This window comes from Xiphias gladius, chromosome 12 (genome assembly GCF_016859285.1).
Source record: "Xiphias gladius isolate SHS-SW01 ecotype Sanya breed wild chromosome 12, ASM1685928v1, whole genome shotgun sequence".
Taxonomy (NCBI): Eukaryota; Metazoa; Chordata; class Actinopteri; order Istiophoriformes; family Xiphiidae; genus Xiphias; species Xiphias gladius.
Window position 1 is genome coordinate 2,961,083 of NC_053411.1, and position 25,625 is coordinate 2,986,707.

Sequence of the window (25,625 nt, forward strand, 5' to 3'; positions counted from 1 at the left end):
AATTATAGCCCCATACTTGCTCCCTCTCTCCTTCTACCTGTCTCTACCTCTCTCTCTCTCTCTTCCAGCCACACACACAAACAGTATTCTCATATCTACTTCTTTTTGAGAACAAACATAACTCTTCCAGAGTAAGGTCGCAGTCAGTATGCAGCCACAAAGACACGCAGCATACACACTAACACAGTAACATATTCTTACAGTAGTGGTATAGCTATGTCCACATCTATTCTATTATCAGTCCATTAAGAGTTACCAGACGTAACCCGGGAATACCACTGCAAATCAATTGTTTGAGGCAGCTGCAGGGGTTAATGGTAAGTATTTCAATCTCCGCAGTCTTCAGCTACAAATTAATGAAAAAAAAAAAGGTTTAGGGATAACTAATCTATTCAGTTTGTCCAGCTTATTGATACATTCAATTCAAATCTTTATCATTCTTACATAGCATTATAAAATAATGATGTTATATGAGAACAGTCTTTAAAATACAAAAAAAATGGTGATTACTTTTATTGATTAGCTGTTTTATGGTAATGCCTTCATTTAGTTTTAATCCAAAGCGCTTTTAAAAAATTATTTCTCATTCACATACACTGACAGAGACAAATTACCAAGTGCAGTACAATTAACATACGAGAGAAGTTTTCTTCTAAGATTTTTTAAACATTCTTTTATTTAATATGAAGCAATTAATACCTTTTATTTTTATGTTTTTGACCCACATTTAAAGTTGAAGTTTCATTTTTTTGGCAACACGATTATTTGCTCAGTTTCTATGAGTGAGATGTTCAGATCAATATCAATCTCACATCTGTCTGTTAATTCAATTAAATTCAATTTCATTTATATAGCACCAAATCTTAATATATATTGTCTCAATGCACTTTACAGAGTAATGTCAAGATCTTACAATATTATAGAGAAAAACCCAATAGTTAAATTCAGTTAAGTACAGTGCCATAGCCTGGATGTGGTTAGCCTAGCTTAGCATAAAGACTGGAGGCATGGTTTTTGTCCCTATATAGGTACAATGGTTATACCAAGACTTTGGGAAGCCGCACACAGTCAATGCACCCAACTGTTGTCTGCCAAGAAATAGTTCCAGGAAGTAACTCCCCTTAAAACAACAAATTCTCGTTTTTACATTTCTGTTTAAACAAAATAAGACATGGCAATTACTGAGGTTTAGAGGTGCTGGTAGGTGTATTTTTAACCTTAGACAGAGTCAAACTAGCTGTGTCTGTTTTCTTTTAAGTGAATAAGCGTATTTCAAAGTATTCCTTTAAATTGCAATCAATTTTAAAGTCAGGTTGATTTGATCGTTGATTGAAGTGGGAGAGTGGTATTGTGTTTAAACCTGACCACAGCCAAGGTCAATACACTGAAACATTCAGGGGTCAAAATGTCACCAGAGACTGCAGTTCCTAAGCGATGGAAAAGAATAAGGAGTGTGTGTTGGTTCATGTGTGTGTGTGTGTATGTTTGTGTGGCTGTGTGTGTGTGGTGAAGATGAACCCTCCAGAGGAGCACTTCGACTTACTTGCCCTTCTTTGATCACCCTCCTACCCCCTCAAGTCTGCTCTGTCAGCAAGAACCATCAAATATGCCCCAAAGCAAACAAAAGCCCTTTTCAACACACGAACAAATGCACACACAGCAAACCACCTCATTAGAGGCATCGCCAGCATCTCCACTGTCCCTGATAGTGTGAAGAAAAGGAGACAAAACCGTGTGAAATCCTCACCTCGTACGCGTCCTTGATATTGAGTGGCTGGCCCGTTGCAGCTACATGTCCCACAATACCCTTGTTCCACTCCAGCCGGATGCAGCTACTGGAGGATTCTTCCAATGTGGATCCCTCGGCCACATCAAACAATCGGCTGACCAAGAACTTTCTGTTGGAGCTGTCCTCACCCACCTGGGACCACACACACACACACACACACACACACACACACACACACACACACACACACACACACACACACACACACACACACACACACAAACAGACGGGTGTGGTCACACAGCTGATTTAAAAGGAAAATTGATGATCTAGGGAAAAATTGTTATACATTTATATGATCGTGCCCCTTGCTGTTGGCCTGCACTGCAAGAATCTCATCTCAGGCAAGAGAACAAGTTGATGATCCAGGAAAATTAATATTCGGACCAATAAATCTAATTAAACTATAATTAGAGGACTTTGTTTTTCCTTTGTACAGAAACAAAACAGTCTATACTGGAGTCACTGTTCGAGGTTTTGCTCATGCAACAGAGAAAAACATAAAAATAATACAAAGTAAATTAAAGCTGCACTAATCAGTATTTTATAATAACAATTGATCAAAAAACTATGTGTAATGTGAAGGTGTTGCTTATGGTGACCAATTCAAAGAGAATTATCACTCAACTCTGCAGTTTCCCTCAGCTTTACAGAGTTTTTTTTAGCCTCTTTTAGCTCATTGTTTTGGTTTTCAAGCCCACAAACTCTGCTCTAATCAGTGTTGTTTCCAGCAGCAGGCAGATCTTTTAAGCAAAGAGTTTGAAAGTCACATATCAAAGAAGGACCCCATGTAAGAAAAAAAACCTGAAATCATATACAGTATGTTATAAAATATGCCATTTGTGTGCATTACACATGAACATGCTTTATAATGTTTTCAGCAAATATACTTCAAAGCTGCAATAATCAATAATTTTATATAAACAATAGATCAAATGACCAGTGTAATGTAATCACTAATAATGATGAAGCCAAATAGAATTATCACCAAACTCAGTTTTCCTAAGCTCTATGGGGCTTTTTGAGGTCTTTTAGCTCATTATTTTGGTTTTTAAAACCTTGTTTCCTGCAGCAGGTAAGTTTTTTCTGCAAAAAATTCCAATAAACCCACTGTCCACCAGCCAAGTTAGTGACTAGCATTTGAACATAGTGGAGCACTTAGCAGTTAAAGAACCAAATGTTCTTCCCAGGAAAATGAATGGAATGGCGCAATCGTTAATGTTATTAGCAATACCTCTACTTTTTCTGCTTTTACTAAACATCTGCTGTGATGAAGGCCTATTGAATTTAAATTCATTGGGTGGACAGAAACAACTCTAAATGACACAGACACAGCTAATGTAACTGTGTCTGCTGCATGTGTAAATCAGCAGCTGTTTGCTAACTTGTTAACCATAGTAAAGGTATAAGGTAGCTGCCAAAGTGGTAAAAAAAAATCAATTAATGTTGCTTTAAGGAGGAAAATATAGAAAATTCTGTAGAGCATGCTTTGATCCGTTCTTCATTTATAATGCTGGATTGAGCAAATACTTCAGAGTGTCATTACGTCAGGTTTATCCCCATTCAGGGTTAATATTACAAGTACTTGTTAAATACAAGTATCATAATATACAATAAGGCAGACTGGTACTGACATGACAGACTAACACTTACATTTGTCTGTAGAAACTGTCTGATAAAACATTTTCATACACTCTAAAGAACTATATACTGGGTCTTACGTCTCACTCCCTCCTCCTCTGACTAATCATGGTGCTCCAGAATTACAGTTTGACCCCCAGCCCCTTCCCCTGCATTCCTACCAGGAACAGTGAGTAGCGGTCTGCAGCGATCAGCTCGTTGATGTGGAGGAAGATCTTGTGGCAGAGTGCTGTCACATCCAGATGACTCGACACATCCTTCACCAGCTCCAGCAGCCTGGCGCAGCGGTCACCCCCGCTGCCATTACCTGCCCCGCTGCATCCACTGCCATTACCACCTACCCCAACAACACCACCCTCACCCATCACTGAGCCACGGAGAGGGACAGTTACACGGTCAGCGTCGCTCAGAAATGTCAGAGAGCCCTCAGAGTCTTTAACCACGATGGGTCTGAGCGGGCGGTCGAACTCTGATGCTGAGATTTTACGAGTCGGGGTGCTGGGGGCCGGGCTAGGGATCGTGGCAGGTGAAGGGCAGCGGCTGTCCAGGAGGCTGAAGGTGGGTGGGAGGATGGTGGAGGCAGAGGGGGGAGCAGGGTCTGTGGAGGACTGGTGTACCCGCTGCTGTGGAGGATTTTCTTTGGTTGCAGATGGCTGGATGGTATGGACGCGCTCAGCGAACCAGGCATTCACCATCTCCCTGTCCAAATGGAGAAGAAACCGTATCAGATGCTATGACCTACTGTACCAAACGATAATGTATCTGTACAGCTGTTACAGTAACAGGTACCAAGTACTGTTGGTTAAAGTGTCAGACATGATACCAACTGAAACACACATTACATGTAGTTGTTTTCTAACAGACCTGATTATTGAAGGCCCCTTACATAATTATTAATTCCACCAACATACACAGACCTTTTATTCATTATAAATCCATCAAAAACAGTTTTGCTAATGTATGCTGGAATTAGCGGTGAAAAGGTCAAGACACAGAGGAAGACACATAAGAGTGAGGTGAAGTTACAGTGAGCCATGGCTCTGCACTGAATCCCGATCAACTGGATTATAAAATAACTGTTGTTACTGTTAATTTACCATTTTAAGACATTTAAATAAATAAATCAATATTTAAAAAAAAATTAATCTCAATGAAAAAAGACACGGAGCAACTGGTTCCAACAGCAAACACACTATATAATTTTATCCATGGACTCACCAACTGACCCTGAACAAACTTGGTCCAACTTGGTCCAATCATTCAGGATATATTGGCCCAACAATCTTAATGCGTGACCTGTCCTTAATGTGATGATAAAAAGATAATGTGACGATGGAATTTCCTGGACCACAAGGCGCAGCGGTGGGCTGTTGCGCCTGCTGGTCACAGCGGCCACAATGGCAAGGTGAGTTTCTCCTCACTTCCGCAGATTCTCTTGAGTCAGTTGCTTTAAAGACGCCATAATTCAGAGACACAATCATAATCGCACAATCATTACAGAGTAAGTGAACACGTTTTTCTGAGTGTCACAAACACCCTGAAATCGTTTGTGCAGGGAGCACTAACGACGGAGCTAACTTAATGATTCATGCACTGCTTATTTGTATCTGGTTTCACTAAGTACAAGGGCTGAACACCTTGGAATAATGTGTGAACACTTCCTGTCTAAAGTTTGTAAACATTAGCCAGTACTAGCTACCATAAGCCAGTGATCACACCCGACCAAATAAGGCTATAACAGCAAAATCCCTGAGGAAGGGTGTATTTATTGCTTGTGAATGTAACTTTTCATTTGTAAGAGGAAAAATGTTTTATTCATTCTTTCAAAAGCTACATATCTCACTTTGAGCCAGGGATATACGAGGATTAGGGAAGTAAAACAATTAGCTTGAGATCAGGAAGACCTCTTTGCGATGGTTACAGCAAACACATCTGCTAAAAATTAAAACTACACAAGAGGTTATCATGAATTGGAAACTGGGCCCTGGCTCGAGATGCGGGTAAATATATCTGCCCATCCATCCACCACTTAGTAGTCATGTCTCCTCCTAGTAATCCTCTCCTGTTGGAGAGGATGATTTCTCTTTTGCCTCTGCACATTATTGGAAGCTGAAAACGTCCTACTAAACTACTAGTGGTCTGCCGCATGCTGAAATGTAACCTGGTGCCTGCGAAACTGCAAATGCAAATAGCAACAGCTCTTAGCAGTGAAACGAAGAATACAGCAAATGTGGGCACTAAACATAACGCAACTGAGAATTTCACTGCTGGAAATTATTAAGAAAAAATGTAAAAATGAAAACAATTTTTGCGGATAAAATATAAGTGAGCACGGGAAATTAAAGTGAATACAGTCTATGTTATGAACTGTTTTCATTTAGCCTGGGTGTGCCATAGCCCCTTTGTGTGTCTAATGTGGATTTTTCCCGGAACAGATCTAATGTGAGCGTTTGGGTGTAGGCTTGTGTGTGAACAGCAAATTGGATGTGATTTCAGAGAAGCGCTCTAATCAGGCAACACATTGGCTAATCGACCCCTACACTCCAGTCACACACACACACACACACACACACACATGCACGCATGCACACTCTTCTCTGCTTCCCTGCTCGGCTGCTTAAGTTTTCAAACAGGCTGAAGGTCATGTGACTCGTCCTGGCGTTTTCATGCCAGTCGAAGCCTCTGTTCACCTCAGCAGAAGGCCAAAACCTGGGGAGGACAGTAAAAGGCACTGGCCATGGAATTAACCATGGTGGCTTGGGCTATGAGCCAGGCAAATAAAACTTTGAGAGCCACAGAGAATGAGCTGTTATCTGACTGCAGTGGGGCAGAGCCAGTCAGGTTAGGTCCTCCTTACTCCATCTCCCGTTGAGCTGCCTGCGTCCCTACAGAGCCGACCCTAATGTATCGAGGGGAGGTGAGGCTGAATCAATACCTCTCTAAGAAATGCCTCTCAACCAGAACGGCAGAGTGGCTGATGTGTGCAAACCTCTCGCACCGAGCCGACCAACTTTTTTGCTTTCGTAACGTAGTGCAAAACATGAGGGGAGGAAAACAAGTACGGCCTCTGACAATGCTTTTAATGGAAACTGCTGTTTTTCAAGGTAGAGATGCTGGATAAGAAGAAAAACGGAGTGAAGTTGCTGCGGCGGTTTAAGCGGATAAATGGGTCTGAAGGGGTTTGTCAAACAAAAAGACCTAGATTGTCCTGATGAAGTGCTGCCAGGCTGATGAAACGCCCAGATATGCCTGCTGAAAAAGATGCCTTATACAGCTGCTACTACCTGAGAAAGACCGATTTGGAATTTTGTTTGCTGAACAAATTAAATGGCTAATTTACTCCTAGAAGCGTTTCCTGAGGTCTAGAAGGAGGAGCCTGCAGCAGAGAGAGAGAGGGGGGAAAAAGTAATTCATTTATGGCACCGGCACCTATAAGGAAGGCTCGTATAATTAACACCGAGGACCTATTCGGCCGACAGCCGAGAATTAAAGTGCAGTAAAAGTTAATGTTTGCAGGTCCCCGGGCAACTCTCCGAGCTGTTACTGATTGTCGAGCGGATGGTCAAAACGACGTCGAGCTGGGCTGCGGGGAACAGGCTCGGGCTGCGAGCGGCGCAGCGGCTCTGTCACATCCACGGCCGTGCAGGTAGACCACATGAGTCCTCCAGGAGGGCCACACCGGAGCCGACGGACCCGCGGTCAGCACCGCTGCAGAGGATGTTTACTCTTAGATATGATCAGTGCGGGGTTGCGTAGACCTCCTGTCTTTAATAGAGGGGTAAAGTGATACCTATAATAAAAACAATCTAAACTAACAGAGGGAATGGAATTGCCTGTGATTGGCTGTTGGGCTGCGCACTAAAGCAAAGTTTATTTTATATTGTTTATTTATTTTCATTTTTTGCAGAGAATCCCTCTGGAAACTACACAACAGAGTATTCAGGTTTAATGTCCGCACTGAGCGGCTGCTCCCAACCCCCCCCCCCCTTCCCCAACCCTCCACCACCACCACCCACCCACCCTCACCCCGTCCGCTTTTACCTTGACGCCTTCCGGATAAAGTAGGAGTGGGCGAACTCCAAGTGGTCGTCCAGCCACGCTTCCATCCCCTCGCGTTCTGGACTACAGCAGTCCTCCATGGCGCAAAGGCGACTACAGAGTCTCCCACACTGAGCTCCGGTTACCGTCTACATGTATACGCGGAAAACCCGGCACCGTATATTGTGAACGGAAAGAGAGAGAGAGAGAGAGAGAGGGAGGGAGAGGGAGAGGGAGGGAGGGAGAGCTGCTCTCGGGCCGGTGGCTCGGTGCGCGCGGACCGTAAAGCGGTGACTGTGCGCTTCCTCTTTGGTGAAGCGACTGTTGGAGGATAGGAGAGAGAGAGAGAGAGAGAGAGAGAGAGAGAGAGGATTACCCCCCTCTATCACACTCTAATGATAGAGGACGCTACAAATATACACAACAATATACACACATACAGTGTGCGCCTACTATGCTAGAGATAGTACTGACACATCATACGTTATAGGACACTACACTAGACAAACACTTGAACACTAGAAAAAAACATGAAAATATAGCCGAGGCCTACTGATGATATAGGGGGAAAATTTAAGTTGTACCAATGGAAAGTGTTTTTTAATTAATTTTGTTTCGCATTCAGTTTGCTTTATTGGCAGGACATGTGTTATAAATAGATAATGGACATTGCGTTGCCAGATTATATAACGGAAAATAATGGATAGGGGTGCAACAGTGGTGGTGAAAATTCAAACTGGCTATATCACAAAGCAGTTTGTGCACACTGATGTCGCAGACCCAAGCCTGTTTCAAGGTGATGGGGAGTACTACTGCTTGTGTGAAGAAGTAGACGTCGCTGCGTGAAGTCTGATAAATGACAAGTAAAAAAGTCTGGCGGTGTGGAGTTAGCCAGAAGTGGGCTCACCGGACGTCGGTTAGCATATCCACTGCAACCTACATTCAAACCTGATTGTACAAATACATCCATGTTGGAGGCTCTGTCCAATCTGACACCTTACTCAATGTAGATGTGGCATTCAAGACAGTTAGATGTGCTGTAGGTTGACAGGTCGTCATCTATCTGTCTTAACGCCCCTTTTTTCCCACTTTGAAGTGAATGAATTCAATTTAAAAATGTATCTAAAAGCACCATAAAGCAGCCTACATGAGGTCTCCATAAAATAACCAATAACAATCTCTGGGGAAATGTTCGGGGATGGTTAGGAGGATGTTCCCCTATGGTTAAAAAGTGACATTCCCACATTCCCCAAGGAAAGATTTGTTGTGGTCAAAGATATACAGAAGTTCCTAGAACAGTTCTTATTTCTCTTTCAATAGAATGTTGCATTACAGAAACCTTTAGTCATCCGCAGGGAAACATTAGTTCCCGGACAGTGTTTACATAACCACGAAAGATGGTTATGTTGAAACCCTCTGGGAATGTTCAAGGGACTAATGAAACAGTCAGAAAGTTGAACATTTCTAGAACAGTCTTTGAAGGTTTTAAGAAAGGTTGGGTCCCACATAATAAACCCAGGGTAGATTTTGCCTAAAACTGAGACCCTGCTCAACACGACTGCTACTGCAATATTTAAGCCGGGAATCTGACCAGAGACCCTAAAGTTTACCCCACAAAATAGTACAAACGCAACCTGAAACTCAGCACTTTGTCGGGACCCACTGGATTCGGAGCAGGTAGCAGAACTCGAGCTTAGGGTAACTGCAGGGATTTTAGAGCTGATCTTGTTTGTGGGATTTTAAAAAAAAGTAAAGACCCCTTCTAAAATACATCAGAAGGTAGAGAAGAGAAGGCTGTACAGAAGAAAATAGCAACACAGACAGTTTGTGTTCACTGATTTTTCTTGGCTTTTACACCATGATGCACGTTTATCATCTCCAGGGAATAAACAATCACAGAGTTTTTTCATTCATTGCCGTTTAGATTTTTAGTTATGCAATGATGATTATAGCAGTTTCAAAGTAGACCTTTTTGCCATAGCATCTGCAGTAATGACCCAGAAAGATGCAGATGGCTTCTCACACAATAGGTTTGTAGACACAAACAAGGTAAATATTAATTGTGAGAGATGGTTCAAAATGCTGTATCAGAGCCTTTTTTTTCATCGATTCTAAGTATCAGCACAAATGACCGTCTCTATCAGCTTTCATCAGCTGACACTAGTTGAAATCTACAGGTGAAATAAATAGAGGTAATTGAAGGAATTCCTTTGAGAGGGCAAATTCTACACAAACCCAACTATAATAATTCATTTATTCATCTCTTATGATCTTAGCCTGTATACTGTAATGAAGCTGCTAATTCCAAATAAACAATTCACAATAATTAAGTAGTAATTCACTTTTCAATCATCTGTGAATCACGTAGCTGGAGGAGCTTGGGGGTTTATTGATGAAGTCTAATGGCTTCTAGCCTCTGTGTCTGCACTCGCTCTGCTGGTCTCCAGTGTCCTCCCAGCTGGACACTTGGCCCCGCCGGTGGTGTTACCTTACCAGCAGATGGTGGCTGGTTGTCCCGGGGGTAACCCACCAGCAGCACCCCAACCCCCTCCAAGTCAACAGCACAGAGAGCCAATCAGAGACAACAGAGCCTCTAGTCAGTTTAATGGTGAGACTGGGGGGGTGTGCGGGGGGCATAAACAGTTATGGTCTGTGTACAGTCTCCCTATGGTGCTTCTTTTTGTATCGTATCTTCACAGTCTATTCCAGTTTTACGTTGTGTGTCCTGTATTCTTTTGACATTTTGTGTCCTCTGTTTATTTCTCTGGACCTTTTTTTTTTTTTTTTTTTTTTACTTGATTCTACTTTTCCTGTTTGTGCGCTGCCCACGACTTAATATTTTGATGGAAAACAGATGAAAAAGTATGCTCAAAAGGAAGTAGAAATCATGTGAAGCACAGCCAACAAGATGCCCCGGTTTAGGTTTAGCAGACTTCATAAACGTGATAAATTAACCCCCATGTCTTTAAAATGACCAAACAATATGATAACAAGGCTAAGAGTTGGCAGCTTCACCAGCAACTCTGTGAGGCTGTACTTACACAGCAGTTAAATGCTAACATCAGCATACTAACATGCTTTCAATAAAAATGTTATCAACGTGTTTAGCGATATTTACCATGTTCACCATCTTGGCCGGCCACAGCTATCTAGCACACGTACACATACATACACATTTTCGTATCCTTGCTTCATACTAAAAGTCTCCATGTGATTTGTCTATGCAAAGCTTTTAATGTGAAACAAGGGGAGTGTTAAGTGATCACTCTGAACTACCAGTAACTGAATACAGCAGATGCAGTGCCAAGACTGCTCTAGGTGAGTATTTTGATCAACAAATCACCTTTCAATGAGACATACTTTGCGATCAACTTGGAACGTCCTCACAGACTGACAGGCTGGTCGTGGTCGACGGGTTGGGGACCCCTGATCTAGCAGATGTTAAGAGAATTCAGTGGATAAGTGAGAAATTATACCTGTTGGTGGCACTAGAGGTAAAGTCAGGGGACCACCAAAGCTGGTAGGATTCATCCTCCAGGGGTCACGAATGTTTGTAACAAATACCGTAGCAATCCATCTACTAGTTTATTTCAGTCTTGACCAAACTGGGGGACCGACAGACTGACTAACATTAATCTCAGGTATGCTTGTGGTCGTGATACTGAAACGTCCTAATTCATGTACATCATTGTACCAAACAAACACCAACAGAAAAAAACATTAAGCAGGAACAGTGTAATTAGCTTTGTAGAATGCACCAATTTCAATGTCAGCTTTAGAATTTAAAATAAAAATTCTCTTCCACAATAAAAAGTTGATCACTTCAGGTGTTTGTACTCCCCACTGCACTCCTGTTACACACACACAGATCCACACACAGACTTAAGTCCCTAAGGCTCTTTGACTCCTGAAGTTCTTTTTAATGTGTTTCAGAGCCGAGCTGGTCACAACTTGTCTGTAGCACTCACATTATTCCTCTGTAACTGTGCACCTCCGCCTCTGTCTAAACGATGACCGTAGAGGATAAACACATCTGTAGTATTCTCATAGTAGAACTATAGAAGTGGTGAAGGTACAAAACGGGAATTGCAGCAGACATTGTGCCTGCAGATGCTGCCCGAAAAGCAGCATGCAGAATTTCAAAGGAACATCCATTGAGATGTCTCATCTCATACACACCCCCCCCTGTTCTTCTCACTGTTCATCCCCTGTGGTTAGATCAGAGCTGACAGAATTGAAAGGCTTTTTCTGACAGACTGGTCTGACTGATTGGTCAGCGTGTTTGCATGGTGTATCCATGTGTGTGTGTGTGTGTGTGTGTGTGTGTGTGTGTGTGTGTGTGTGTGTGTGTGTGAGAGAGAGAGTGAGTGAGTGGGCTGGGAAAGCGGTCTCAGACTTTTGGACCCCCACTATATACGTGTTTTCCGATCTCCCACCACCTATCGTCATGACGACAAATCACCATTGCAAAAATAGATCTAAATAGAAGAACTTTTTTCTCATCTGATTCTGCTATTTCTAAGGTTTGCTTAGGTTTAGGCACAAAAAGGACTTGCTTAGGGTTACGGAAAGAATGCAGTTTGGGTTCAAATAAGTACTTAGGTTATGGAATGATCAAGGTCATAGTTAAAAGAAACCAATGAATGTTGGTAGGAAACAGGAAACAAACAACCCTCTCCCAACTGTCTCAGTGTCTCAAAAAAAAAAACTAGCCACAAACCAACAGTTAACTACTATCTACAAGGAGTTAATGTGTCATCAAGCTTCCAGCACCACCTATTTCCCAGGGATCAAAAATTCAGGTGTGGCTCACTGTGGGCCTAGTCTATAAACCTTTCATAACATCTTATGTGTCTTCAGCTGGTTCCCTCGTCTGGCCATTTGTTTGGTCCGGAAAAGTCCAGAAAACGTCTGGCCAGATGGCCGTGGACGTACATGATCTGCAGAGGATGATTTCTAACCTCGTGACCTTTCATCTACCACCACTGCAGGGTCAAAAGCCCCCACGTCACCAACACACTGGCGCATGGCAGGGTATCTTGAGAAGCAATTGCTGGATTTCCACAACATATGCTGTGGATATTCATGGTCCTCACAGGAAACATCCTAAGGTTTATGGTGACGTTTCCTTTCCTCTAGTGCCACCACTTGTACAAAAGCTCAGTGCCTGATAAACCCACCAAATTCATGTTACCCAGATGAACTGTTTACATTTTATACACGGTATGCGCCTTCCTCTCACGCAGTTTTCAGGCTAAAATCTCATTCTTGCACACAAGACACCTGGGGACAGATTGCCATCAAAATTTGCAGAGTACATTCCTAGCCCCATTCCTAAGACATAGTGTGTATTTTTAGACTTTCTTCTGGTAATGTTTGTAGAGGACTGCAAGCAGGGCTTTAGAATTTCAGTTTTGTTGTTTAAAAGATAATTCTAGTTTATTACAACTGAGTCTTATCTACTTAATCTACATGGTTTCGGCCTGAAACGTGAGAGGGCAGATGATCGGACAAGTTGTAAACAGGTGCACTCACTTTGGGATTTACCTACCAATAAAGTGGTTTAGATAATCAAGCTAAATTCAAAAGCAAGCGCACCCGAAATAATCCCTCATTAGATAGGGAAACTGCACACACGCTGCAACAAGAACACACACACACACACAAACACACACACATACAGTCATCAACACATACACAAACTTGTCATTTAAATAATAGGGCAAAATACTGTATCAAATGCAAGAGATAAATGCACAAAATGTAATGGTATAAATTGTACCAAATAAACACACTACACTGTACACATCAGGAAGCATGCATTCGTACATGCACACATGTACATATACAGTAGGTGCTCAAATGTTATTGAAAATCACAAAATACTGCATCAAATGCATCACCACACATATCAGACACATTCATGCATTATTCAACGCAATAATGTGGCTAAGGTACCGTATCAAATGCAAACAGGCACGCACTCACATATGAATCAGGAGCACACGTACAATTGCTCTCTGTTTCTCTCTCTCTCTCTCTGTCACAGACACACACACACACACACAGTGAGCAGAAAAATGCCCACCCTTATTTTCTGCTCATTCTTCACTGTTTGTCAGTGGACTTTGCCCTCAGGCCTTTCTTTCTTTCTGGAGCCGCTCAGTAAACAAGTCTGAAACATGAAGGAAGGAAATAAAAACCTGACTGGGCCACCAGCCATACCTGAACACATCAGCTCACAGTATGTTGATATCACTGTTGACAAAGGAAACCCTCGCAAATGTTTAAACTCACTCCCTTCTGCGCTGATAAAAATCTACTACCTTCTTCTTGTGAAACCAAAACCAACACCAGTTTACACAAGTCTTTCTTGCACTTTCTGGGTTCAAGCTGTAGCCAAACAGCCAAAACTCTGACTACTTTGCAGCACAATATCGCATAAGTCGGCCCTGCCAGAAAGATTATGCCTAGAAAAATATTCAGTCAAGGAGATAAAAGCCTTCATTTCAGCATCACCTTGGATCCTGAAAACAGGGCTGTTTGTGAGCAGAGCTATGTTTAATGGCTTCCTGTCATCCAGCAAATGTTTGAGAAAACACAGACGCGTGTCTGCATAGTGTCAGCACAGAGCGGGGACATCGGGAGTAAATCTCACGAGGAGTGCAAGAGCGACAGAGAGCCGTTCCCTTCCAGCTCAAATGGAAGTGGGTTTTTTTCTATTAAATCGCTGGAATGCCTTCAATAGCATACAAGCAAAGAGAGAGCGCTTGAAGAAATGTCATCATCTGTCTTTAAGCCTTCATTCTGTGTGAAAGTGCCTCTGAACTGCCTTTATCCATCTGCTGAGTTGAACATCAGTGACTTACTGTCCCAGCAAACAACATTTTCTGGGGCATTTTATTCACACGCAGCAGCCTGGAAGAGTTTGAATACAGAAGACCCATGTAGGGGTCAGAAATGCTGCTCAAAAGCCATACCAAAAAAGCAATGTCCCGAGCGGCTGAAAGAAGACAAGAGAAAATAGTCTGTTTGTACAGAAATATTAATCATTTTCCCGCTGTGACTCCGCTTTGGCAGTGTTGCAGTTTGACAGCGCCGAGCGAAAGTAGATGGAAATCATAATGACACAGAAACAGTGACCCTCATTTCTAAAGCAGTTTCATTAAAAAAATTGTTCTTACTGAGACGTCCCAGCTGCTTTATGTGTGCACATGACTTTACAGTGGTGTGAATGTTAATCCGTGTAAATATTAAAAGGAGACAAATAAACTGGTTTGAAGAAATTTGGACCGGTGCTGACTTACATGTTTGCCTCTCATGTGATGGATATAACTGATTTTACCTGATTTCCTACCCCTTTTGTCCAGTTCATGCTGGGATAGGCTGGGGAGACTCTCGACGGACTGCCACGGTCTACAAGGGGAGGGTGACACTACATTGGACTGGGTATAAAAAATACCATGTTAAGCCATTAAAACCTCACTAACCGGTCTAAATAGAGTTTGTATTAATATTCATGTTCACATACTGTACATATATTGCATGTACAGTTTATTTGCCAGAGAGAGTCCAACTTTGCATCTTCTTCTCAGTCAGCAGAGTTTTTGAGCGTTGCTGTAATTGGCTGCCTCTCCAGCCCCACAGAGGATAAATGGTGCATGATGACGGGCACCGAGCTGAAACATTATCATCCATTTGCATGGCCTCTTAGCTACTTAATGAGCATCATGCAGATGAGCTCAGAGTTAAGGTTGTTTTGATGAGAGGAGATTTACCATCTCAGCTGTATCGCCCCTCTTAACAGTATAAGACTGGCATGTGTCTCGGTGGTAGAATGTGTTAGAGAAGATAAATCTACACCAGTACAGTTCCTTGGGGAATGGACATGTCAGAAGCAAACTGGAGAAGTAAGCAGTTATTGCTAAGGGAGCTGATAATGTTAAGTAATTATCCGACTTATCCAATATGATGGACAGCTTTGTTGTAAGCATCGTCTTGCATTCAAACTCATTTCAAACTTTCAGACACCAAAGAGAAAAGCAAGACCATGTGAGGAAAACCCACGGCCTGGTTTCAGGCACATTGTTTCAGAAACAGTACATTGCCAACATCATCTCTGGAAAATCACACACGGCAACGAAAGAAAAAGAATAAATTAAGTGCCCCAGCTGGAAAGAAAGTTTGCGTCACCTTGAAAACCTTAAATGGTTGATGTGAGATCCCGGCTCAGGGAACATACAACATTTTTCATTAATTTGATATCGAGTTAAAGGGCCAGTGTGTTCACAGAGTGAAAGCGAGAACAAACATTTCAGTCATCTTGGGTGGAACCTTAGAATTTTTTTTTTTTTTGCCAAAAAGATGATACATTGCTTTTGGATTCCAGGGTTTTAAGCAGAATCATATCAAATAATAAGTATCTGAGTTTATACACATATATGTTGAACAAAATGCCCTCAATCTTATCAACTGTCTCCCAGAGGACTTTAGCTTGGAATGCTTTCAGTTCCCCGTTCATCTATCTCGCATGAAAGATGCTTGTCCTGATCTCAATTACTGTCCAGATTTATGGTCGTTTCCATAGTCATAATAGCTCCCATAACTCAGCAAAGATAGCCTTACAGTAGATGTTGCCATCTGGAACGCATCTATCAGTTTGCAAAGTAATGTGTATAGATTTCCCCTTGTACTTTGCTTTATTGTTCGCCAGTGACCTCATTCTGAACTTTGCATTTTGTTTGGTAATCGCCCAGAGGAGCTGTCCCACCAATTTCTGCCCTAATTTGCCTAGAAGATACTTGTATGGCGGTTTGTTTCTCAGGATGATGTAGCAGTGCAGAGAAAAAGAGGGAGGTGTACCACTAAGAGATGTCAGTATGGTATGGCTTTGAAACATACATACACACACACACTGAGAGACTTTCACCCAAAATTAAATTAAAATAACGTTCAGAAATGTAAAAGCATTGTCAGGCAAAGTTAGATGGTAATCTTGAACACCTTTGGTGGTAAGTGGCAACTTCTTTGGGGCATAGAGCAATACCAGGATTTTGGACTCTGATGCTATAGAATCTTTGATCAAACCTTTATTTCTCTTTGCACTTTTTATTAGCAAAGAACAATGCAGAAAACATTTAAGTAGCAGTCGTGTCATTTTCAGCTTGCACTGACCATCACTGTCAACAGCCAAAACGACAAGAATCACAAGCAGTAGAAGATAATAACAGGTGAAGTGAAGCTTAATTTTGTCTGGCTAACTTGCTCTCCGGAAGCTGGAGTTTGTAATCCAAAAAATCATTTATGAGGGAAAAGAAATGGAGCAAATCATATTGGATCAATATTTTAAACTCATGAAAATAATAGTAAGTAGTCTACTCCTGTTATTTCAATGAGCCAGATACATTTATCCAATATCTTGTATTTTAACTACATTTTATTTTCAGGCTGCAGCTACAGGCTGTGAACATGATTTGGATCCCACTCGAAACTGCAGTGTTTTTGGCTTTCAAAGCCAAAAAAAAGTGTGATGACAGATCTTTGAGATTTAGATACTCAACTTTAGCTATTTGCAAATGTGCTAAACCTAGTTAGATTCAAGGTTTGGATTCCATAAGGAGTTTCCATTCTGGATTTGATTTTGATAAAATGCTATTGAACCCCAACACTATTTATGGCAGTGTTGGCACTGAATACAGATGGAAGCTGTCTCTTTCAGTCTCTTCTATGGTCCTCTATTAAAGTTATTATGTGTGGAACTGTATGCAATTATCCTCTAAATCATTCTAATAACATATGTTTTGTTAGTTCTGATGATTTGCCATATCCCATGGAAACTTGTGTTGTCTTGGGAAAAGTTCTCTCCTTCACAGGAAAAGCCACACTTGAAGAGACACACAAAACTAAACGAGTCTACAGCCATGCTAGCAACTCTGTGAGGCTGTCGTCAGGCACAACGCTGCTTTGAGGTAATTGCTAACATTAGCATGCTAACATGTTCACAATGTCCGTGTTAAAGTGATCATGCCATGTTCACCATCTTAGTTCAGCATCACATATTTAGCATACTAACATTTGCTAGTTGATACAAAAAGTACAGCTGACGCTGATGGGACTGTCCTTACTTGCAGGTATATGGTTATACACCAAAGTTTGAAAAAAATATAACTTTGACCTGATGATGGCCAAAGGATCACCAAAATTACTACAATTCATCCTGGGGGGGGGTAAAAATTGTGTGAACCACATTACATCTTAGCCCATCCAATAGTTGCCATGACAGTTCACTAACAACCAAAAATATGAACTTCATGGTGGCAATAGGACACATCGGAGGATCAAGACAATCAGTAGGATTCTTCCTCTGGTGACCGTGAATGTTTGGACAAAACCTAAGACCAAACCATCCAAAGAAAAAATCTCAACTCCAAGTTGAATTACTCTGGAGCTTTTCACCCTCTCACACAGTCTTCACCAGCACATGGTGTTTGCGCAGTTGTCGAAGCAACTTCATGACCTCTTGTCCATGTTGCCTCAAAAAGTTGAAAAAAACCTTTGTGTGAATCAGAAAATTCATGACTCTTTCTCTCTATAATAACTGGAAAGACAGTGCTAGAATTTGCCAGTTGTACGGGTGTGTGTGTGTGTCCGTGTGCACAGCAAGTAAAAGTAGAAACCATCAGAACAAGCGGTGGAAAGATTCGTCACAGTAAACTGACCTAAAAGAAATACTGATTCATCTTAGTCCTGACACCAAACCTGATTCACCAAAAAAAAAAAAAAAAAATTTGATGCCGATCGCTGAAAGCTACTTGGCTTATGGCTTCTTGTGGATAGAGAAGCTGTCCCACATCAGAATGAATCACCTGCAGGAAAAAGCCAGATATCTCCAGACCGGCACCTGTGTGCATGTGTTTCTTGGCTCCATAGTTGAAAAAGTGAGGATTAAAGCAATAATGAATAACAAAAAAAAGATTTATTATAATATTGTATTTTTAAAAGTTCCAGATAACTACTGTAAGAAAAGAAAAGATTTGTTCTGTTTTACTTCTGTGTATTTCAGGTGTGTTTGTTTGCATGAGTGTGTGTGTGCGTGTATATGGAAAAATCACCCTGTGGAAACACTGTAGGGGAAAAAAATCCGTGTTAAGTGGAAACACACTCATTAAAGCTGCTTTTGTAGGTGTGTGAGTGTGCTGTGTGATGCCCCAGGGTTGTGCTCAGATGGTGTTTGGTTACTAACCTACACACACATGCATACTGCACACACACACTGTCTCCCATGATGCACTTGTGTCCACACAGGCCTGATCAGTACAAACCGCTCATCCACATGCTCCCTGGTCAATAATTACAGTACACAAGTCATACTGAAGAAGAGAAACACTGTCAGAAGTCAGAAGAGAAATTCTGTGATTGTAGAACTATAGTTTGGACAGAAAAAGCCACTATGTGTGGAATTTGAAAATTCCAAACTCTGGCATCCCCCAGTAAGTAGTATCAAAAAAGACGGTGATACAGACACTGTCACTGGGATGAGAAGAAAAACATGCTGTACTCACATAAAAGTTCTGCACACGGTGTCTTCAAATGACTAATGTATCTCCAAAAGCTAATTCACTTCAGTTCACATATGGTAATAGCTAGGCCTATGGACACTGTAAAGGCCTAGTCCACCTGACCTGCAGGACTCTGAGCCACCATGCCTTTCTAATACAAAACTGTTATTGTACACAAATCTGCCAGATGTGGCATCGTATTATTTAAGATTACTTACTGTTCAGCTTTAGAGCTTCTTCTCATCTTCTTGTTTCTAATACAGCAAGCAGCCTACTCAAACAGCATACTGTAAGGTGATATGGACCATATGTTGGTATCCTTGCTCTCATCACAGTAAAGAAGTAAGCTGATCAATTGGCCAGTCTTGCAAAAACCTTCTGTATTTTTTAAGAGGAGCTGTGTTTTCATTGTCCACGGGGCCCAGTGTTACAAAAAATTACATCCATATTGAATGTTCACTGCCAGTGCAGTAGTGTGCCCTTTATGAAGTAAGGTAGAAAGTAAGAGTGTGGAACTCTGGGGATGGGGATGTTTAGCAAGTCTGTCATGCAGTAGACCTTAGTAGTGTTGTGTATGCAAAACAAAATTACAGAAAACTGCAACCAATTAGGTACCATCAGCAAAAAGATATCACGCACAAAAACAACAAATGGTAAAAAAGTATAAAAGTAACACAAATTATAAAAATCGCAATTTAGAATTAATAATAAAATAGTATTTCAGTAAATTATGAAAATAATGTGGTTGTAAAACTGCAGTTACGTTTCTGTTAAGCTAACCGATTTAACTTCTGCAAAACAATGGCCACTGTGGCCACATGTGGCAATTGCAGGGTACTGGTAGAAGATTAAATGTAGTAACAATAGCACAAGTAGAGGAGAGTCATAAAGTCAGCAAAGTGACTCTGTAATGACAGTTACACAGCAAATAGCTAGCGAATATTTGCTAACTTTTGACACCGTAAGATACTGGTCATACAAGTGTCTTATGAAATGAGGGTGCATTCTGTTGTTTATTTGCTCAACTTTTCATTTTTAAGAGAATCAACTGCTATACCTTCTCTTGAAATTGACATAGCCTCGCTTTATAGCCCCTATGTATAGAATTTATCTTAAAAAAGTATGTACGCCAAATGTCAAATGAAGCATTACTTATACATAGACCATATACACAGGGATATACATTTATCCTGATCATCTACATTTGAGGCCTCTGGTTAATCCTCTAAAATGTGTGTCAGAAATGAGCAGAATATTTCTGACGCACAGTATGTTGCAGCATTAAAACATGTCCTCTTGCAGTTATAGCTCAGTCTCTCTAATCACTGATGCATTTTGCTTTATATAAGGCAGGGAACCCGACTCCTCAGGTTTCTGAGAAACTGCTACCTTCTAAGAAATTTCTTGCAGATTGAAGGGTGTTAATGTGGGAAATAACACAGTATGACTCAGCTTCTGCCTAACATTAATACAGTCAAGTCTGGGCTGCAAAATATATCAAATTTATAATTAATCCCGCTTCAGCTTTAAAATCTGTTATTTCAAACTCTTCATCTTCTTGTCTGCCGTTTAATGGAGAACTTATTTATTTCTAAAGCACCCTCTGGGTTAGACAGCATGACCTGTAACGAAACCTGCCTCATCCTGCCCTAAGAAGCTCCTGATTTTTGTGCCCCTTGATGTTCTAAATGCTGTTGTAGAAGATTTTAATTCCCTGAAGTGTAACATAAATATTTAAAATTGTGTTCTTTACTTGTGAAACACTATAAAGTACTTACAGCTGCCGGTAGGCAAAATTTCTTCATTTGCGTGCGGCTGTCATCAGCTCTATGCCTCTGCAGACACTACGTACAAATTATCTTTCCTACATACAGTATGTATGTAACACAAATGCTTCTGGCAGTCATACCCTTACACCGACACAGACAACACGAACACACTTCAGCGTTTTCACATTACACTTTCATTAAGTGCAATGTTAAGAGACAGAACGAGAAAGGAATGTTCAAAATCAAAGCAGCACAGGCCGAGATGTCTCGACTTTTAGTCTCTAGTATGGGTCAAGCTCTGAAAACTCTGGATCCTACGAATCCCAGGTTCAGGATGTCTAGAAGCTCAAGTGTTAGGGGTGTATTTGTTACAAAACATAATACAGAAAGAGACTGGTTTTGGAAAGCCAGAAACCTCAAATCCAATGATCAACAATTCTGACAGGTTGCCACCAGTATTTCATGGTCATCTCTCCTCACCAAAGTAATTGTTCCAATCTACAATCAATCAATCAATCCAAACTTCCAATCAACATCGCTCACACAATGGCATCCAATGGCAACACGAGCAGTCAGACAATCAGACGGCTGGTAAACAAGCTAGTTTAGCCTCATTAGATAATTAACTTTCTCTGGTGGTAAAATGAAACTGAGCACACCTGAATTTTACTCACTTGTTGACAGATATTGCTATTAGCAATCCATCATGGTATATCAAAATAATCAAGTGATAGTTGTCTGCACGTCCATGGGTACATTGCAAACAAGACCGGCTAATGGCTAATTCGGTATGTAAACAAATATAGGCACAAAAAAAAAAAAAAAACTGACTCCATGGCAACATTACACTTCCAATTTACATCCCCCAGTGCCCCCAAATGATGGGAATTATGGGAACTGTTGGGGTGCCAGTGTCAGACTTTGAAAACCCCATGGAAAATGGTTTTGTTAAAGCCAACTAAAACAGGAATAAACAAAGATATTTGATTGTTTTTTTTTTCTTATAAATCCTGTTCTTATCTAGACATATGGAGTAAAACACACAGCATACTACTGAGTAACTATTCATAGGCTGGATTTTTATTTATTTGCATTATTACAAATAATGAAGATTTCTACATCTGGAACAACACACAGAAGTTCCATCTGTGCAGAGATTGCTAACTAACCTCAGGGCATTCTACTCTAATAGCAATAACATCAAATAAAAACTGTAAAAGATGCTAACAGATCAAAGTTAGTAAAACATCAGTTGAGAATAAGTTGATAGAATAATGAAGTGACTGTAGACCTATTATATTTTAAAAACTCCAAAAATTGGAGCTACAATACAGTAACACTACAGATTAAGTCCCTCATCTCAACACATACCTGGAATATCTCCATGTCAGAGTACATTAAACATTAACTAACATTGATAGCTTTCATGTCCAGTTCCTAATGATAGTCTAGATGTCAAGGGGAAGGTCTAAAAATATCCTGTCTATCTTTCCTATGGCAGTTATGAATTTTATCTACTAAGTGCTGAAACAAGCAGTTAATCCGCCAGGTCACTCTGAGAGCAACTGGACTTCAGTCAGTACAGCAGAGAGCACTGAGTAAAGTTCTTTTGTAATCAGCCCCTCTTGCAATCAGACTGAGGCTGCACTAGGAAAACACATGATCTCACGTCCATCCCCTGACTCATTTATCTCATCATTATGAATCATCATTGCATAGTAAAAGACCAGAGACCAAACATGTTTACATTAGTGTGATGCAGCAAAAGGCTCAACAACAGGTGATAGGAGGTCCCTGATCATTCACGGGAAAAGTGATCAAACCAATAAATATTCTAATGTAACTCAAGTAGTTAAACTTCACTTTGAAGCCACCAAGATGTACAAAAAGACATTGAGTATTAGACTTACATTTGAAAGGAACATAACACTAAATTAATGCTGATGTTGCTCCATATCCGTTGGATGATGTGGACGTAGGCAATAGTTTGCTTGCCATATCAACTTTAGAAGGCCATGCGAAGTCAAATGTGTGCCTGTTGTGGAGTTCTGCTTCCAGGTAGCAAGGATATTTGAAAATTTGCTTACTGCTTGTTCTGTTGCCCGCAAGTGGCCAAAAAAAATCTATTAATACAGCTTTAAATTATGGAATAAAATTAATAATTAGCTACTGAAATTGCTTTTTTTAAAATTTTGAGTGTATGCATAATGTATTGGGAAATTATATAATCAATTTATAATAGCATTTTAAAGTGGACAAAGTTATTATAAAAGTCTATAATTATTCCAGTGGCAAACTTCAGTCTCCATAAGCAAGTGAAAATCCAATTTCTGAAATAATTCATACGTAAGATATTGCTTTGTTGAGAAAATTCACTGGTCACAAAGAGAATAAATCACTGCAGCCACGTTTCAGTGGCATTTTATTAGGTGAAAATATACATCCATACACTCTTTTCCCTCAATGCACTCCTATGCTCCGTGTCTGCTCTGTTAACTGGATTAGGCCCAGTGTGGCAGCCAGCTGATGAATAGCCAGCATTAGGTGTTAGGTAATTGGTTGGGGGAGAGCGGGTCCTGGGCATCCATCATAATCATCACTATCCAGGGAGGTCTGCTCTGGATGCTGATGCTGAGTTGGGTGGCACTCAGCTGCCGAGGGGTGGGCTAGCAAAAACAAATGTGCGGAGAGGAAAGGTGAACCACATGTTCTACTCATGAGTTCTGGAAAAAACTTCAATGGGATGAAGTTTTTATTCCAAAAAACAACCACTGGCATTGACTGACAAACCTATCAACCTCCACACATAGAAAATTTTGTAATCATTTTTTCCAGGAGAGGGCAGTAAGTCGTGGATACAAGATACACCTTTCTTTGCCAAACTGTTGCCCAAGAATTTAAAGAAATTTTGTTTTTAAAAGACAGAGAGAAATTCTATTGAAAAATGGGGATACATAGGATCCCAAAGTGGAGGACTCATATACCTGCCTAATGTCATGTAATGTATAATTGGGTTAATCAATTTGGGGTCTCAGATTGGGGGTCTAAAATTAGCAGTGGGTCCCACTGATCTTTCAGTCACCACTCTCCTGACCTTCAACCCTATCACCAGACAAGAATGTCGATAATGAATTATTCTGCAAAAGCCCAATAATCTTGCTTTCTACAATTTGCACTCATGGCAACTACATAAGTTTTAAGGTTGGGGAACCAGGTTATGGTTACGCACCGACACTGCATTGGATGCAAATAATGAGGTATCTAAAATGGACATAATTCCTAGGGATGCTAGGCTGTGTGCACTGTGCCCATCATGTACAGTGCACACAGTGGACTTCACATGGCATAAAACACTAGAAAATGGTGGTCTTGTTGATTGATGCAAGTGCAATTCCAGGGGCCCAGTCCACGCTCTGTTAATCTATCTTTGGTAGTGTGTGTTTTCCCCTGGCATATTGCCAGAGTATGTGTATTTTGTGGTAAATTTTGTGTCCAGTCATACCTGCATTACATACTGCAGGAGTACTATAATAAAACCATGTACAATAGCACTGTTTTTACAAGGTAGCACTGCTGTGAATTTGAGCCTGCCAACACCAGCAGTGTAAGGAGGCTCAGCTGGCTCTGGCGCACGTTATGGGTCTGCCACAAAGTCAATAAAATCAACCCATTGTGTGACTGGACCTGAGCGATTGGGCTAAACAACACTGTTTGTATTGTCTTGTTTATGTGACGGGTCAACTACTTAGCACGTATGGACTCTGTGTCTACACAAAATAAAGAGTTGGGGGTAATTGCAGAGACAACTTCACTTCACTGTTCAGTTGTTTGTTCAAATTCAGAGATTTCAAAAGCTGTAGACTATGATTTGCTGTAGTTCGAGACTACTTTGACACCATTATAATGTATACAGTGAATTTGCCAGAAAGGCGGGTAAATTAATTTTATTCCAGAAATTAAACTGCGCATGTTGACGGATTGAATCCCCACTGGTGTTAAACATTACCAGACATGGTTAGCTTATATGACATCAGTGTTACCTTTTTGAACTTCTGAGCACATGTCTGGATCTCTCTTACTATCAGTGATTAAGTTATGGCTGTAAATCTTTGTCTCCAACACTCAGAGACAACTCTGGTCATGGCCATAATAAGCTATTGAATTATTCACCTTCCTCCTACGACCCCGATTCTGTCTATTCTGTCACCCATTCACAGATTTATTCACTCAACTTCCCAGCTCACATAAACGTTGAGGCATCATCTGGCTGACAGCCCACCTCTGCGGCGGAAACGTGTCCTAGATTCTACACATTAGCCAGCTGGTTATGTCCTGCTATTATAGCTCCTGATATGTACCATGGAGAACGTAGTTTGTTCAATATAAGTCACATTTTACACACATTGCTCTGTCGAGGCTTTTCTGGAGCTGATGTCAAAACCTGCCAGAATTGTTTAAGTGTGAAACATAGGCAAGGAAACTCTATCTTTGTCCTCCTAAGTATTGATCTCAAGATGTGGATGAAAAACTATACTTTCCGAGTAGTTTCTTGTGAAGTCTGCCACATTTAGTGGATATCTAAATGAGCTAAATGAAGCGTAGAACAGCCTTTCCACATCTGTTTACTTCATTCCACTCCCTCCCCTCTCTCCCTGAATTGCTGTTTTTCTTCTACATCTCATCTCATTTTTTGAGGTTTATTTTTAACCAAGTATGGCTTGGAATAACTTGCGTCCTGAAATGGAAATTTGGGATGAGCACAATGGGAACTTGGCTTCATCACTGTCACCCCTGGAGGGAATAAGTGACTCATGTAACTCCAATAGAAAT

General features: G+C 40.9%; 1 protein-coding gene across 4 annotated transcripts in view; it reads right to left on the reverse strand.

The window, feature by feature from the left end:
* pde5ab (phosphodiesterase 5A, cGMP-specific, b) overlaps positions 1-25,625 on the reverse strand; it is an 86,412-nt gene that overhangs the window by 57,215 nt on the left and 3,572 nt on the right. For 2 of the 4 annotated variants that reach the window (XM_040141031.1, XM_040141030.1), the window contains exons 1-3: positions 7,472-7,619; positions 3,592-4,129; positions 1,748-1,921 (exon numbers count right to left, since the gene is read on the reverse strand). In XM_040141031.1, the coding sequence (XP_039996965.1) occupies positions 1,748-1,921; positions 3,592-4,129; positions 7,472-7,569 (810 nt within the window). In that variant the 5' untranslated portion in view covers positions 7,570-7,619. Of the gene's footprint in view, positions 1-1,747; positions 1,922-3,591; positions 4,130-7,471; positions 7,620-25,625 lie in introns of those variants that run through there. The other 2 variants (XM_040141032.1, XM_040141033.1) reach the window with 1 other exon arrangement.